The sequence below is a fragment of the Brienomyrus brachyistius genome, chromosome 13, assembly GCF_023856365.1.
Source record: "Brienomyrus brachyistius isolate T26 chromosome 13, BBRACH_0.4, whole genome shotgun sequence".
NCBI classification, from domain to species: domain Eukaryota; kingdom Metazoa; phylum Chordata; class Actinopteri; order Osteoglossiformes; family Mormyridae; genus Brienomyrus; species Brienomyrus brachyistius.
Genome location: NC_064545.1, coordinates 24,383,492 through 24,399,885, shown reverse-complemented (window position 1 = coordinate 24,399,885; position 16,394 = coordinate 24,383,492). Strand labels below are relative to the sequence as shown.

At 51.0% G+C, this 16,394-nt stretch overlaps 1 protein-coding gene across 1 annotated transcript in view; it reads right to left on the bottom strand.

Annotated features, from left to right (window-relative positions):
- The window catches only part of pard6a (par-6 family cell polarity regulator alpha), a 57,876-nt gene that overhangs the window by 7,480 nt on the left and 34,002 nt on the right, over positions 1-16,394 (bottom strand). The window contains exon 3 of the mRNA XM_048973663.1: positions 15,595-15,817. Coding sequence (XP_048829620.1) covers positions 15,595-15,817 — 223 coding nt within the window. The remainder of the gene's footprint in view (positions 1-15,594; positions 15,818-16,394) is intronic.

The following is a 16,394-nucleotide window of genomic DNA, read 5'->3' as shown; positions in this document are numbered from 1 at the left end:
GGGGGGGGGCAAACGTGTTAAACTTTAGCAATTTTAACAGCATGTTTAACAGCAACTGAGAAGCAACACCTGCAACATGCTTTCTGGAGTCTAAATAGTCGCTGGTGATCGAAATACACCGAGACGTGATATTATAGGCAACAGCATAACCTGTGCTGTTACGCTGCTGGGATGTTTTGGAAATTGAATGATTCAATTTGCATGCTTGACTGAGCAGGGATGCACGTTTGCACACACTCTGGGAACAACCAACAGTGTACATGGTCTACAATGGGGGGCTTTTTGGGGTTCTCTTTTAGGGGCGATCCTAGGATTTTTTTAAGGCAGGGGGCATAAAAGGGGCCATGATTCATAGAGAGGGGGCAGCCTCATCATTAGTCAATGATGTGTTTTGAATCTGTAATTGACAGGGGAGGGGGCACTCTAGGGGGCAACCAGCTTTCAGCTGGGGCCATTTACAATATTGCTCTATTGCAAGAACCTCAATCTAGCCCAAGGACCTGAGCCAGGTGCCCGCGTTTGCCCCTCTGCGCACATTAATTTCTCATTTTCAAAGCCGGTCGTTATTTAAGTCAACCTAGACCAAGTTGCCTTCATCAAGGTCAGAGATGAAGCATCTTCTTCAAACCGCACCCAGCGTGTTTAATTACAGGATCCTCTTCCACGTTCGCAGATACCTAAAGCATATTTTGACTTTAAGCATCTGTTGGTGGTGCTGGTTGTGGGTGGGGGAGGGGGGTTAACATGGTGGGTGGCACGGCGGACATGCTGCTCTTGGCCCAGTGGCAAGTTGGAGATCCAATAAGCTAAGCCCCACCCATCTCTTCCAGAAAATGATTAGTGCAGATCACGATTTGTTTTTTTTTTTTTTTTTTTTGGGGGGGGAGGGGGGGGGGCTTGTTGCTATAGCCTCACCACCTTTGCCTAGCTAACAGGGCAGCAAGCCACAGTAGGCTGTCGCACTAACAGGTCATGGAATGAGGAAATACAGCTGACTGGGCAGTATCGACACCCAGCAGCACTGCGTAAACACACAAAGGTACAATCCACCGCAGGACATACTCTCCCCACAGCAAAGAGCCAAACGCAACACATGGACAAACTGGGGACCACATACCCAGAGTGAGCAGCAAAGCCGAAAGCCAACCATTACAGCATTCGTGATGGAGCACGCAACCATCACCGGGCATCTGCACCTCAGCAGCAACGCTGATGGAAATTATTCCAGGTTCACATCTAGGTCGGCATTAAACCATGACTGAAGGTGCCATACAGCAGAATTCGGAGGTGGCTTCACTCCATGAAGTTCACTGAACTGTGAGCAGTGTGTGTGAGTGCGTGTTCCTTCCTACAGATAGTGAGGACATTTGACCGGCGACCCACTAGAGGGTGCTAAAGAACACATAGAATATCCCACACAGACACATACACACAGACACACAGAGCAAACATGCAGGAAGGTCTACATCCTTCAATTTCCAGCCATTCTAACAAAGCCAGAGCATCCCAGTATTGTCCAGACTTCCATCCATCTACTTTCTGAAACCGCTTATCCTATTATTCAGGGTTACAGGAGTCCGGAGCTCATCGCGGAGGCTACAGGCACAAGGCAGGGAACCACCTAGGATGGAGCACCAGCCCATCGCAGGACACACTCACACACCATTCACTCACACACTCACACATACACACACACACCTATGGGCAATTTGGAAGCTCCAATTAGCCTCAGCATGGTTTTGGACTGTGGGGGGAAGCCGGAGTACCTGGAGGAAACCCCACGACGACATGGGGAGAACATGCAAACTCCACACACATGTGACCCAGGTCCCAGAGGTGTGAGGCGACAGGGCCAACCACTGCACCACCATACTGCCCGTAGTATTCAGGCTCCAAAAATCAATTTAAATGTAAAATAGCCCATCACTAAGTGCCACCTGGAGTAAAATTACATTCTGATTTGTGGTGTATATACATTTACATTTCAAAGTGGATTTACGCCGCGCCATCATTCCAGAGGGTCGTGTCAAACTCCTCTCTGTCCTTATAAATAATGGGTGCTTAGTAGAGCGACGTCCTCTGTACTGCCAACGCAGATTTACGCAGAACATCGGGATTATTTAACAATCTGGCACTCCGCTCTGCCGCGTCGCCAGACATACGAAGGAATGCAGGCGCTCAGAGAGGGCGGCGCGGGAAACGGGCCTGCCCGCAGAGAGGGCATTCATCTCCGCCGCCATGGCACACAAACCGCTATACCCACATGAATAATGGATTGATGCTAAATAGACGCCAAAGCGTACTACACATCTTCTTCATGGGTTCCAGATAAACACGACTACGGCTGCAGGAATGCCACAGTGGGATAACGGAGAGCTGCAAAACACAGTCCCCTCCCAGTCTGCACGGGTTTTGTAAAAATGTGGCACGCATGAGAGACGGGGTAGGGGCGGGGTTTAAGGGGCGGGGTTTAAGGGGCGGGGTTTAAGGGCCGGTTCCTAGCAGGTAGTGACATAATAGAATGTCAACTATTTGACGTATGGCATGCAAGCTATTTAGACGATCATTTTGGATAAGAGATATTTCAAACAAGGTTGAGGAAGGACATTCAAAGATATCAATCTGCGTGCATCTGAACACGTTTACTGGTTGTTTAAAAGGGTGACAATGTTAAAGGCCCTTGGAGAACATGGCTGACATTTAACTTATCCTTTCTCCCGAGCTGCCTTTGTGTGACGCCTCATCAAGCTTTCGTAATCTGTCGCCTGAAGTTCGTAACGACGAGTCACCCAAGAACAGGCTCTCGCTGGCCTAATGACTCATGTATGACGATAAACCTGCCAACACTAACTGGTAAAGAGAACTAACCACAGCAAGATTAATGGCCCAAACACCTACACTGCAGTTCAATTTAATCGGAGCGGTTGATGGAGACCATCACGGAGGTGTTCAGCCATAGGATCGCCTAGGGAATGATGGCAAAACGGATTCAGTGACCAGACACTAACCCATTTTCCAGAAGGATCCACCGGAGCTGACAGGTGATCATGTCCCACCTCTACAGAATTCAGCCAGCACTGCACAGACATGGTGAAAACGAACCCCCCCCCCCCCCCTCCCCTACCCCCCCAATCCCCTCGGACTAATAAAATTTACAGAACCCAGCGACAGGCAGGCATTCGAGTTTCCACTCCGCTAATTAGCCCATCAAGAAAATTACTCTCTGGTCAGGCGGCACTTCAAAGGTTTGTAATAGGAGATTATGCGGCTCGAGGCCTACAAACACACCTAAGAGGGTAACCTCACAGACAAGGAGACCAATGATTGTTTATATATACATAAACATTTCCAGGACTAATAGAGATTTATATGGAATGTCGGGAGTTATTTTCAGTTGTTTTCAGTATTCTGCCTGGCGAGGTGCTCCCTAGAGAGGACAGGTGCTCACATGCCGGGGAAAAGAGCTCTTTTTATCTCTCGCCCCTCATGAGACACACACACACACACACACACACACACACACACTTTTTGAATTAGGTGGGTATTAGACATGGAACCAAAACCAGTATACTGCAGATGTTCCTCAGAACTGGCAAAGAAAAAAAAATACTGTAAAATGCTGAAAAATACCATTAAAGTACAAGAAAAATGGGCAAAGACATTTTATGGAGGAACAAAAAATTTAATATGAACCGAAATTAACAACCCAGAATTTTTGTGGGTTAATATCCATTAACTTGCAGACAATAATAAATGCAAACACTAGCTACAAATACCCAACAAACTCTCCAAACAACATCACCAGGCACCTGCCCCCCGATGGCCAAGCAAAATACTCATTGCCTGCGTGTCCTAAGTCTGACACTGACACCAAGGGGATGGAAACAGCCTCACTGCCGGATACAGTTGTGGTGGCCCTCTAGTGATGTGTTAATTTAGTATCTTTACTAATTAGCAAAGAAAGGAGTCAAACATAGGCATCCACAGGACTCGTCCGGGGGGGGGGGGGGGGGGGGAGAAAAAGACAAAGGGCAGCAGAGCATAGAGTGAAAAATCAGAAAGTCCATGATCTCGGACAGATCGGGGGGGTGGAGCTGCGCATAGGCAAAGCAGCAGTCAAAGAAGCCCACGGAAACCCACGGAAACCCACAGAAACCCACGGAAACCCACAGAAACCCACGGAAACCCACAGAAACCCACGGAAACCCACGGAAACCCACGGAAACCCACGCTAATACGTCCTGTACGCACTGAGGGCGGCAAACACGAGAATCCGCCAATGGAACGCAGCGTAAAGACGACGGTACATATCCCTCCTCGGTACATATCCCTCCTCGGTACATATTCCTCCTCGGTACATATCCCTCCTCGGTACATATTCCTCCTCGGTACATATCCCTCCTCGGTACATATTCCTCCTCGGTACATATCCCTCCTCGGTACATATCCCTCCTCGGTACATATCCGCTCGCATGCTCGGCGTGACATAATGAATCCTTTCATTTGCTGGCTTCGGAACATATGGGCACATGCTCTGGCCGATTACCCAGAAGTGGAGATGTCACGCCAGAACCACAGAACCGGAGATTCTGCGGCATTCCACACACACACACACACACACACACACACACACACACACACACACACACACACACACACACTCACACACTCACACACACACACACACACACACACACACACACTCGGTCGTAGGATGCTGCAGGCATACAGGTGACCATTATCACCCCCACAGCACTGAAGACCACACCACCACCACATGGCCTGTAGGGGGCGCAGCTCAGCGAGCAGAGAGCACGTGGTAACGACCCCCAATGCCAAGCTTGTATCCGAGTGTCATTGCTCAAGTATCTGACACATGATCCTGCCAACAGGAAGCAGGCTAGAGAAACACCAAGCTGACTGCAGTCTATCTGTCCCGTCTCCATTCCCTCTGCCCCCACCAGAAGGACAGCGGCTGTCAGCATACGATGAACAGGGCTTTTAAGAAGCAGGGTGCCGGCGTGTTGAACCTGGTCCCTTGGAACCCCAAAGACCCTGAGATCTGGTCCCACCCTGTGGCCATCTGGACCCCCTCCTCCATCAGAACCCCCTATGGCCCCTACACATACACAACCCAGTGGGTTTAACACTCCCAAACAAGTGGCACGAGCATGCGTGTGATCGAGAGCACAGCAATGCACTGCAGCTTGTCATGTGGTCGATGACTTAAGCACACCGCGGGAAGTATGAGAGGGCGAGGTCAGGTGACCAGACGGAGGCAGACTGGCAGTCACATGGCCTCAGATTCGGGGCTTCTGAGAGATAGCTAATGGGGTTTGTCTGGGATTAGCTGCTGGGGCTAATGAGCGCATGCTAATCCCACTCCGGCATAATTACAGAGGCTGGCAGATTCAGAGGCAGCGTGGGTCTGAGCCACAGGGAGAAAAAACGAACAAGACAAGAACCGTGACAGGCCAGGCTGTCAACCGCCCTGCTTTTCATCTCCAGACACCTACTCAGGTGAATTAGCGTCAGTCTGCTAACCCCAACCTTCACAGATTCCCAAAAGCTCCAAGCAGGACCGACGGTTAACCTGTCCCAGAAACCCGTCATCCAGGGTAACGACGCACGTCAACATACAAACAGCCCTGCTGAACCCCAGCAGTCCGGGGAACAGAACCACCAACCTCTCAAGAGTAACCTCCCCCCTCTTCCTCCAGAGTGTAGGGGGGGCCGCTAACAGCTCTGCATATTACCTCTCTTTCCGGCTCAAATCGAGGTGCGAGCAGCGAGTGACACCACAGTCAAGACCGAATTCGGTGTGAACCCACAGCGACAGCTGCAGTGACAGGGTGTGTGTGTGGGGGGGGGGGGAACGTGTCTCGGCTCATTACATGCCCTGTCAGAGTCTGGTGAGCCCCCCCACTCCTCACCCCCCTCTCCCTCAGACAGACACACACACACACACACACACACACACAATCCAGCTAAGGGTAACTGCAAAACATGGCTTCTCATCCCACTGCCTTTCATAGTGGCAATGCTTTGCTTCTCAGGGGGGTCAAACAGACACTCCCCGCAACAACACACAGGAGGCGACACTAGTAAGCGTTCGGACACACGGTGAGGCAGACAGACAGACAGACAGACCCACCTGTCTCCTGATTCGTCATACGCAAGAGCAGACAGCAGGCAGGCTGGCTGTCGCGGGGTTTAGCCTCAGCTAGGTAGATGGGCTAAGTGTCAGGCAGACTCTAATCCCAGAAGCCAGACAGCCTGACTTCCCCAGACCCAGTGACCCGGAACCCGTCTCTAACGCTCCAGGGACCGGACGGCCTGGCTACAGACCAAGCCTAGGCCCGTTTACCAGAAGCAGCAAAGGAACTGGCTGTGATGGGCTTCACGCCCAGGCCCCTGGTCCTCTGCCGTGGGCCAGACACCGCCAGGACTGGACCAGCACCAAAGCCCATTAAGAGACCAAAAGACAGTCTATCATCCAGCCTGCAGCACTCAGTGTAGCCCACAAGGATGCTGATGCTCTCAGTCAGACCTTGAGAACAGCCACTTTAAAGCCACAGCAATTTTTGTACATAAAACATTTTAATTCCTGTCAGCTTTCGTATATTTAACAGATTATATTACACCCGCGTCCAATGAATTTGATCATGTACTATGCACATCTGTAGACTATTGAGATTGTGACGGTCGCTACCTAAAACTCCAAGATGGAACCTGCTGTTGTACCTCTATACGAACCACTTTAGCCGAAGAAGGTTCTGTTAGACGCACAGATGGGTGACCCCAGAGGTCGCCTACGATAAAACCAAATCAGATAAACAAGTCTGCCATGGCAACGGCAGTACGGACGTTTCCAGAAAGATTAGGTAACTCATAGCCGTTACCAATACTGTGGGTGGGGGGGTGTCTGAGCCAGCAGGAGGGGCTCACCTGCTCCGGCTACGGCTGAGGAATTCATCTTGAAAGCAAGATCGGAAGCCGTAGAACAGAGAGCTGCGGCGAAAAGTGTGAAACCCCACAGCTGGGGCAAAAATCCAAACAACGCAAGGTGAGAACAAAGCCCCCACTTCACTCGAACCTACACCATCACACCATCAACCCCCACCCCAAACAACAAGTCCAGCACAAAGAAAACCAGTTTCCTGTCAAGAGCAGATCATGAAAACGGCAGATACACATGCATTTATTCACACAATTCCCCATTGTTCTCCCATTCTATGGGCTCTTATGCGTGAAAACTGAGAATTATGGATCACTGCAGTGCCCTGAAGATTATTACAAAGGCAAAACACTTGGGATCGGTGTTACTAATTAAACTACTGTATTATTATTAGGTGGCCACCTAGACAGGGTTCCTCCAGAACTTTCTGCAAAATTTTGAGGTCTACAGGCTTCCCAAAGGAATGTTCACTGTTGGAATGATGGTATATCGTCTTGTTCATGTTCATCCTCGCTCTCTCTCATTTACCTTCACCTTTGCCAAACATTACGGTTCTTCTCATAATACAGCCAAAATTGGGCAATTCGTGCTCCCAGTAGACAGTCATGCTATCAGGAATTCATTCGCTTGTTCTCCTTGCAGCCCACAGTGATTTTAAGTTCCACGGTGTCTTTACTCCTCCTGAGCGGCTTCATCACTGTCCGACCCTCACATCCATAGAACTCTGATCCTTGTTCTTAAAGATGCATCAATACTCTTGATGTTCTTCACAAAGCTTTGCCAGTCTGTGATGTATTTCTTGACTACGGGATCCTTTATTGTGGATAGATTTCATGATTTCTTGTCTACACAGGAAACATCTGTCCATAACCTCCTTGTCCTCACCATCAGCAGTGAAGTTAGCTGCCAAGGCTGTGGTCATAATGTTTGCTTTCTTCACATTTAACTGTAGGTCCATATTTATCATTTGGTTCTTCAGTTTTCTTTAGGCATCTTCAGATCTTCTTCATTTCCAACTTCAAGTTTGGTACCATCAGCATCTTGAGGCTTCTTGAGTTTCTATCCTCCAGTCTTAAGTCTTAAGTTGAACTGCAATGAATCACCTGCTTTTTAGCAAGTGCTAATCCCCTATTTTGTACTGGGGGGGGGGGGTCATCCACCTCTATAGACTGCAAATTCAAGCACGGAATCCAGTTGCACTGTCCAATACCAGCGTGTAACTGACTTCGCATAACAGGGGTCTTCCAACACGGACCAAACAAGCATCATCACAAACCCTAATAGCATGTTAGCAGCTGGCGTCTCCATAATGCCCCCCTTGTCCCGGTCACTACACTGGCAGTGGAACAGAAAGACCAGCATGGCCATCCAACCATCGCCATCCCGACCGCAGCGCCCCCCCCCCCCCCCCCAACCCCCCTTCCCATCATCAACCGTCCAGCTAACAACACTAGCGCCTCTGTGTACGACGTCGCCATGACGACGCCACCTGCGGATTCCATTTCAGCAGCCCCGGGCCCCTCACTCGCTCACTGGACTCCAGGGGGTTGTCTTGACAACCTGCTGACCTCCCTTAAGCGCCGAGTCCGTCTGTGGGTCAGACGGGGTCTCGGTACTGACTGCCTCCCCCCTCCGTGGTTTAAAAAAAAAAGAGCGCCAACCCTTGGGCAACAGCATTCCGTCCGCTGCCCACAGAGTGATGGGCGCCAGGGCGAAAGCCTGCTTTACATAACAAGCGGCCTGTCAGGCCAAACACGCGGGATGGTAGCGGTAAATCCTCCAGGCAGGTGCTCCAACACCCTGTGCTCTGCCAGAACCTGCAGGAGAGACGCAGATCCAGCTGCACGGCAGATGTATCCCCACAGGCTCATGCTCTGCTTCTTCTCCCCATCCATCACCTCATTCCTTCAGCTCCTTCACCTCTGTCCATCCCCCTATTCATCCCCGACTTACATTAATACACCACGTATACTTATCAGATGCTTTTATCCAAAGTGACGTACAGCAGAGAGCCCGATTGCTCCAGGGGTTGGCTGACCTTATTAGGGGCCTTTCTCAAAAGGCCCACCGGTGAAATCACTCTGCTGACCCTGGGATTCGAACCAACAACCTTCTGAGCACGCCCTCACACGGAGCCCCTCCAGAGCATGGAGCCGTTTAAGGACACGCACAGTAAGCGGAGGGTGGGGGCGTGCACCCCCCTGAAGGAAATGCTGAGGACCAGTCCAACATTATTGTTTACGATTCAGAAGTCCACACAACACTTTCAAAGAAATTATTTTCCCCATCAATCGGCTACAAACAGGGAGCCTTGGGATAACCCTGAAAAAGTGGCAGCCCCCACCTCCACCTCCGAGCATTCAGCAGATCCTCATTACCGTGTAACCAGTCAACGTGTGCGAAGGTCAACCAGCACGCTGAGGAAGCCATCAGCATCAGGGCGCCACCGTGCGGCTGTCTGGCTCCGTCCCCCTGGCAAACGCCCATCCTGCGGCAGACCCCGCGCCAGAAGGCATTTCGTCCTGCAGAATCAGCACTACGATGAGAGAAACCGGCCGCAATCACCCGGGCCAGCACTGGAGACTTCAGGGGCTAAAGAGACCCGCTATGTTATCAGTCCGTCCACACTGCCTGTAAGCGGCGGCGTCATTTGTTATTATGAGTGTCACGGGTCCTCTGCCTTGCAGGTAGGCGACACTGCACGCTGAGCCTGCATCGCGCACGTCGAGTCATGCGGCAGCGGATTACCCGGAGATTAACAATGAACAGAGTCCCTGTTACCATGCCACATGGAAACCTTAGCCGGTCGTGTAACGAAAGCGCCGCATAATCAAAGGAAAAGCATTTAAACACAAGATGCATGATTATAATTAGTAATTAGTATTAATTATGGTTATGCAAACGCACTCATTATCTTGCTATGCGACCCACCGGGCAGCTGACAGGGTGGGAGACCATATGACGGAGGTCACTGTGAGCAGACTAAACACCAGAGCAATGCACCATGGACAGCAGGCCCCTAAAAACAAGGAGGCCTGGGGGGGCTGCCAGGGGGGGCCGCCAGGGGGGTCTAGGTGGGATGCAGACATCCATTTTTAGGGACTGACACCCGCACACTTCCAGAAGCGTGGGGAAAACGGGGGCCAGTTTACTGGGCCAAAAACGCAAACCCACAGGTAGACACACACATTCCGGGGGCCAGCATTTGTCCTTGGACTCCAACCTTGCCCTTATAATCCAGCAGATTAAATAAATCAATGAATAAAAGACATGAGGGCTGCATTATTCTTTTAATGCTCCCCCCCCCAGGCTGATGCTCAGTCCATCTCACTTCCTCTCCTTCAATTCAGCCTTATCCCTTTTGGTTTGCTCCTCCAAGCACCTGGGACCCCAATCAATGAGTCACTTCTGCAACCCCCCCCTCCACTGCAGTGACAGGGGCCCCCCCCAGAGTGATGCTAAACACTGCCGTTGACCCGTCTTGGGCTAAGAGAATGGGACTGTGCCGCCCAGTGAGGGTCTCTATTCAGTCTGGCCAGTTAGTCCCAGAATAGCAGGACAGTGTAAAAGGAAACACACAGACAATGAGGCCCCACCCAGAAGGACACACCCCTCTTAAGCCCCACCCAGAAGGACACACCCTCTTAAGTCCCACCCAGAAGCACACACCCCCATAAGCCCCACCCAGAAGGACACACCCTCTTAAGTCCCACCCAGAAGCACACACCCCCATAAGCCCCACCCAGAAGGACACACCCTCTTAAGCCCCACCCAGAAGGACACACCCTCTTAAGTCCCACCCAGAAGCACACACCCCCCATAAGCCCCACCCAGAAGGACACACCCCCATAAGTCCCACCCAGAAGGACACACCCCCATAAGCCCCACCCACGAAGCCACGTTCAGCACCCTAGAGACTGTAGGGACCCACAACAAAAACCCATCACTGATCATCAAAAAAAAAAAAAAAAAAAAAAAAAAAAGGAACAATGTCTGGAAAAAATCCAAGAGAGATTGAAAGCAGAAGGTAAACATCTGACAGGTAGGAGTATGATGGGAGAGGTAGTGAGAGGGGGTGAGAAGGGGTGGGGTGAGAGGCCTGCTTCACCTTCTCCACTCTCCATTCATGTGAATTACATTAGCTAGCCCTCTCCTTAGCAATCTCAGAGGACGAGCTAAAAGCTCCATCAATCTGCCACGCTCTCTTCTGTACAGTAATGATGCAGAGAGCCGGGGGTCTGGGCAAATCTCTCAGTCTCTTTGACGTTTGTACCACAGTCATGCGGGGCAGTCGGTTTCCAAACAAAGGCTGGTGAGCAGCAGGCGTGTCGTTACACCGGAGTGAAGTCTGTGTTCAGAAATGCACAAATTGGACAAGGGAGATAACATGGGGGTGAGTCATATGACCGCACTGCCGTTCCTCGGGCTCCCACAACCGCACCGGATCCAAAAATAAGCCACTCCCTGGACAACAGCATGCAGCTCCATTCACTCCTGACCTCACACTCCCCAATTTCTACACAGATGGGTCATGGGAGCGGATCACGTGCGCCAGGCTTTCCGTGCCCTTCCGTGTCCCTGTCCCCGGGGGTGATCATCATCTAAATCTGAAGCTGGTGAAAGGGGAAGACCGTCTCACAAGACAGAACCCAGAACCCCAGCTGGACATGGGTCTGGCGAACAGGACCCTCCAAACCGTGTCATAAGGGGTCGTCTTCTCCCAAGCAGAAGCCGCACTCAGTCATCCCAGGGGGACGTGAGGCCACAGGGGGTCCCGCTAGCCATATGTTACAAATTATCTAATGCTTTAAAAACCATTAGCCTTCTTGGTTAAAGTATTCTTATACTGCAAAAGAGACGGTCTTTCACAGGAAATGCATGTGCACCATATTGTTTATGAAACTACAGTAGCTGTTTAATTCGCCGGCACAAAATCCTGTCTTTGTTTTGCACTTCAGGCTCCTCATTGGCTGACATGCAACCACCTGATTGGTTGTTGAACAGTTTAACAGCGGACTGGCTGCCATAAGACCCTATCACAATGGATAAGCAGCTCACCACTACCAGGCCAGCCATGCCCTGTTGACATTAACTCTTCACTGACCGGCACCTGACCTCCATTAGAGCATCATCTATGATCATTTTCATTATTGCTTCCGACCGTCTGAAACAGACGCCACGCTAAGCTCGCGGTGCATGCTTCTGGCTATCAGAGACAGCCACTGGTCCAAGGGAACGCAATGTGCTCTGGTAAGTATCCCATGGGTCTATGTCCCATCGAGTGAAGCCCAGTGAGAAGTGAAACCCCCTCCCCCGCCCCCCAGCAGAAATGCACAGCTACAACAGAAGCATGTAAATGATCACCTGCGTGAAAGAGAAGCAGAATCGCGACGCGAGGTGGAAACAGGAGACACTCCCGTGATGAATAGCCCTGCGCTGACTTCACCGGACCGGCTGCTTACTTACAAACTGCATCTTCTGAAATAGCAAACGCAAAGGAGCCCGGTCCCAACCCAAAATAGCAGATACACACCGGCCCAACCTGCGCCAACTTCATCTCCATCCATAGCCTTTTCCCGCGAGGGAAGCACTGCCTTCAAATACACACATTATGAAAGGGGGGAGAAAACAATATTGGTAATAAAAGTTAATGAATTTACGTAATGACCAGTCGCCCACTAGAATGGAGTAGGCACTGTCACCACGGCGATGAGGCTCGAACGACATCCACCTCCCCCGCAAAACGAGGTTTGAATACTTTGTCTCACCGAGCAGAAAACAAACAGGCTGGAAAGGGGAGGAAACAAAGGAGGCAGATTTCGGGGATGGTTTCTACGACGACAGAACCACGGCACCTCCCCTCCCCCCCCCCCCCAACAAAAAAAAACCTACAAAACAGCAAAGCCGTCTGCTTTGGCAGGCGAGAGGCCCGTGACAGGTATCCGCCTCGACATCTGCAGGTCTGTCACAGAAAATACTGGCCTGTGGGAGGGCAAGACATGAGAGAGTTAATCTGCGCCCTCCTGAGGGGGTGATAATTACCTGCACAGGGATTAAGAGGAAGAACAAGAAAGAAATGAAAAGAAAAAGGAGCTGCTGCCAAGAAAAACAAAAAAACATTTTCATTAAGGCCTCCTTTCATTAAGAGGCAGTACCTGCACTCGCGTGTCTACCTGCTTTAAATACCCGCTTTGTGTTTCCTCCAAACGCACATTCCAGGGATGCCACCAGAAAACCAAAGCTTGTTTTCTGCTTTTTTTTTTTTCTTCTTTTTAGAAATGCCTCTGTTTGTAACTAGGCTACAAGCCATTCAATGAATTTAAGCAAGGATCACAACGAGACGCTAACACGGGTTTGCGGACACACACACACACACACACACACACACACACACACACACACACACACACACACACACACACAAAACTGTTCAGGAGTAACCAAGCTTCACTGCTCTCCTATAGCAGGTCCAATGTCACCCACCGGCCTTCAGAGCATCGAAGCAGGTGTCAGGTTCAGTTTCCAGGGGGTCTCCTTCATTCCAGCCTCTTCCTGCATTTTAATTGAACCAATTAGAACTTCATTATCTGAACCGTTTACACTTACAAAGGGCCCTAATATACTCCTGAAGATTGATGAGATGGTGTGTGTTTTTCTGATCTACTAAATAAGCATTTAACTCAGGGGGGAGACCTGCATATGTTACGCTCTTTGACAGACAACAAAGCCATTAATGTCTTGTTTTGACAGAGCAGACCCAGACAATACAGCGATTAATGCGTCCCCAGCGCCGCCTTCCCTGTACGCCTCACGGCCCACGTTCCCGACCTCCCCGTTCTTTCTCCTATTGTTTCGGGGACAATGGGGAATAGATGATCATGTTGACTATTCGCCAGTGCGATTCCTGCGGTGTGTAGCACCTACATACACCACGGCACAGCTACAAATCCATTACATCCTGCCACCCCCACCCCAAACCACCAACCAACTCATGTTGTGTCTTGTCCCAATTTTATGATGATCATTCCCCCCCCCCCCCCCCCACCAGTCAAGCTCATCGGCAAACTGGGCAGCAGTTGTGAACCATGACAGTCAAAGCTGGATGCTGAGCCAACTTGACTCTCTGACGCAGAACTACGAGGGGGGGGGCATTACCACTTCCACATCTATTACAAAACACAAGGCTGATATCTACAGTCACCCCCCCCCCCACAGAGTTCTGAAAATCCCTGTGATATGCCCTCACCCTCCCAAAAGACATCCAGCCTCACAGGATCAATGGCGCACTCTCGCCAACAGAAGGAGATCAGAGAAGGAGGCCTCCAGAGGCTGGGTTAACGAGAGCCGAGCAGAGATCCAGAGCTTCCCCGAGGCGATACGCCAGAGTCCTGGCTGAGAATTTGTGTCAGAGATTACCGACAACAGACAGGCTAACGTGGCTGAAAAGCGCTGCTCAGGGGGGGAGTCACCTGATCTCTTCACAAGCAAAGGAAAACAAAAACCGCTGATCGCACACTTCCAGCGTGACTACACACAAGCGCGCTCATGTGTCCGTTCAGGGAAACGTAGCAGAGAGAAGGACGCTTATGAGTATTACTGACAGACGTGTTTCTGGGACGAATTAGCTGTGATTTCGGACTCGGGGGCGGAGACTTACAGAGGGCGCAGCTGGCGTTGGGGGAAGACGCAGACAGGAGAAAGACAGCATGGAGGAAGAGCAGAGCGGAGCCAACAGCCACGTCATGGCCGAAAATAACAAAGAGCTCCAGCTCCCCTCGGCACAGCCACCTGCTTCCGCATTTCTGCGGCCAGTGAGCCGCCATGGGCCACTGAGGACCGGGCAAGCAGACAGGGCCTCGGCTCTGACCCCCCAGCCCCGTGAGCCCTCAGTGGGCGGACAGGTAGCGGGCAAAACGTCCCCCGGAGATACCCCAAGAAACCCAAATTATTCAAAACAGGCGGGGAGTGGCATGTATATCTCAGTGGCCAAATAAGCACCATCTGATTTAAAGGTCGACTCCGTCTTGGCAAATCAATAACTAACCAACCAGCTGAACAAAACGACCGTTTGCTTTGCAGCCCGATTACCGCCATGTCACTCAGGGCGGAGTTTTCCCCGTTCTGGTCAGTACCAGCTACTGCTGTCTTTGTAGGTACAGCCCGGCCTTGGGAAGAAACCTCTCTCTCTCGCTCGCTCTCTCTCTACCCTCCCCCCCCCCGCATCACTCCCCCCGTTCTACTTGATTCTTCCTCTCACCCTGACTCATAGTTCAATCCAAACAGCTTCCCAGGCTGAAATACATTTTTATTGCCCAAAGATATTTTAACCTGAACAATCAAAAGCAGAGAGAGGCTATTAAGGAGGGCATGAGGTCAATGAAGCCCCCAAATCTGCAGCTCTGAGTGGACATGAGGTGACTGAGGGGCACATGTGACCCTCACTGACAGCCCCTCCGCAACATTTGCAAGTCAAATGGCCGTTAATCTGTTCAGTTATGCTAGCCCTGTCTAATCTCCCATTCTCCCAGCTACAAACATGGAATTCATGGTGGACTGGGACCCGTACCAATAGCACCAGCATCCTGCGTGCCACCAATGGGAATCCCCCCCTCCCCAAAACCCACCCCCACGCTTACCTCTCTTCTGCACTATTAACCGCAACAGTGGGGCAGCAGATGACAGGGCCTTGTGGTAGTTGTCGTCGTTGTTGATGGGCAGCAGGTCGCCGTGCACGTCCACATAGCCCAACAGCACATCGATGCCGGGGATCCGGTGCACCGACTGCAGCAGCCGGTAGAACTCCTGGAAGCCGCCGGCTCCGGATCGCTTCAGGGCGAAGCGCCGGTACTCCGCTTCGAACTGCAGCGGGGCGACAGAACACCATTAGCCACGGCACCGGCAGGTGGGCGGATCAGCTGAAGCGGAGGAGGAGCCCGCAGGCGGAGGAGCCATCTCTCCGCGCTGCTCCCTGTCACTCATTACGTCTCCATTACACTCTGCCGTTGTCACCCTCAGGAAGCACATTCCAAACATTCAGAAGAGCTAAAAAAAGAAGCTAAACCTCAACAAGCACAGCAGTGCACTAACAATGCAAGGGTCATCGGTTCGAATCCCACAAATTACTCATAAAAACTGCATCTCTTCGCTCTAATGTAAATTGCTTTGGATTAAAGAATCAGATTAATGAGAAAATGTTTAAAAATATATATCCATGAGGCTGGACGCACTGTCTTCTCTGCAGCCATGAGTACACAATCACTGACGTCCGTTTATCAGTCATGGTTCGGACTTCAAACTGCCGGTTAGGGGCACCTGTCATGCGATGCCTAAAACAGGAAGTGTGGAGGGTCACGGACGAGCTGATGTGATTAATACAAATTAGAGAGGAACGGGGGAGTAGGTGGAGGATTGAAATTAGGCGATCATGGCAGATCAG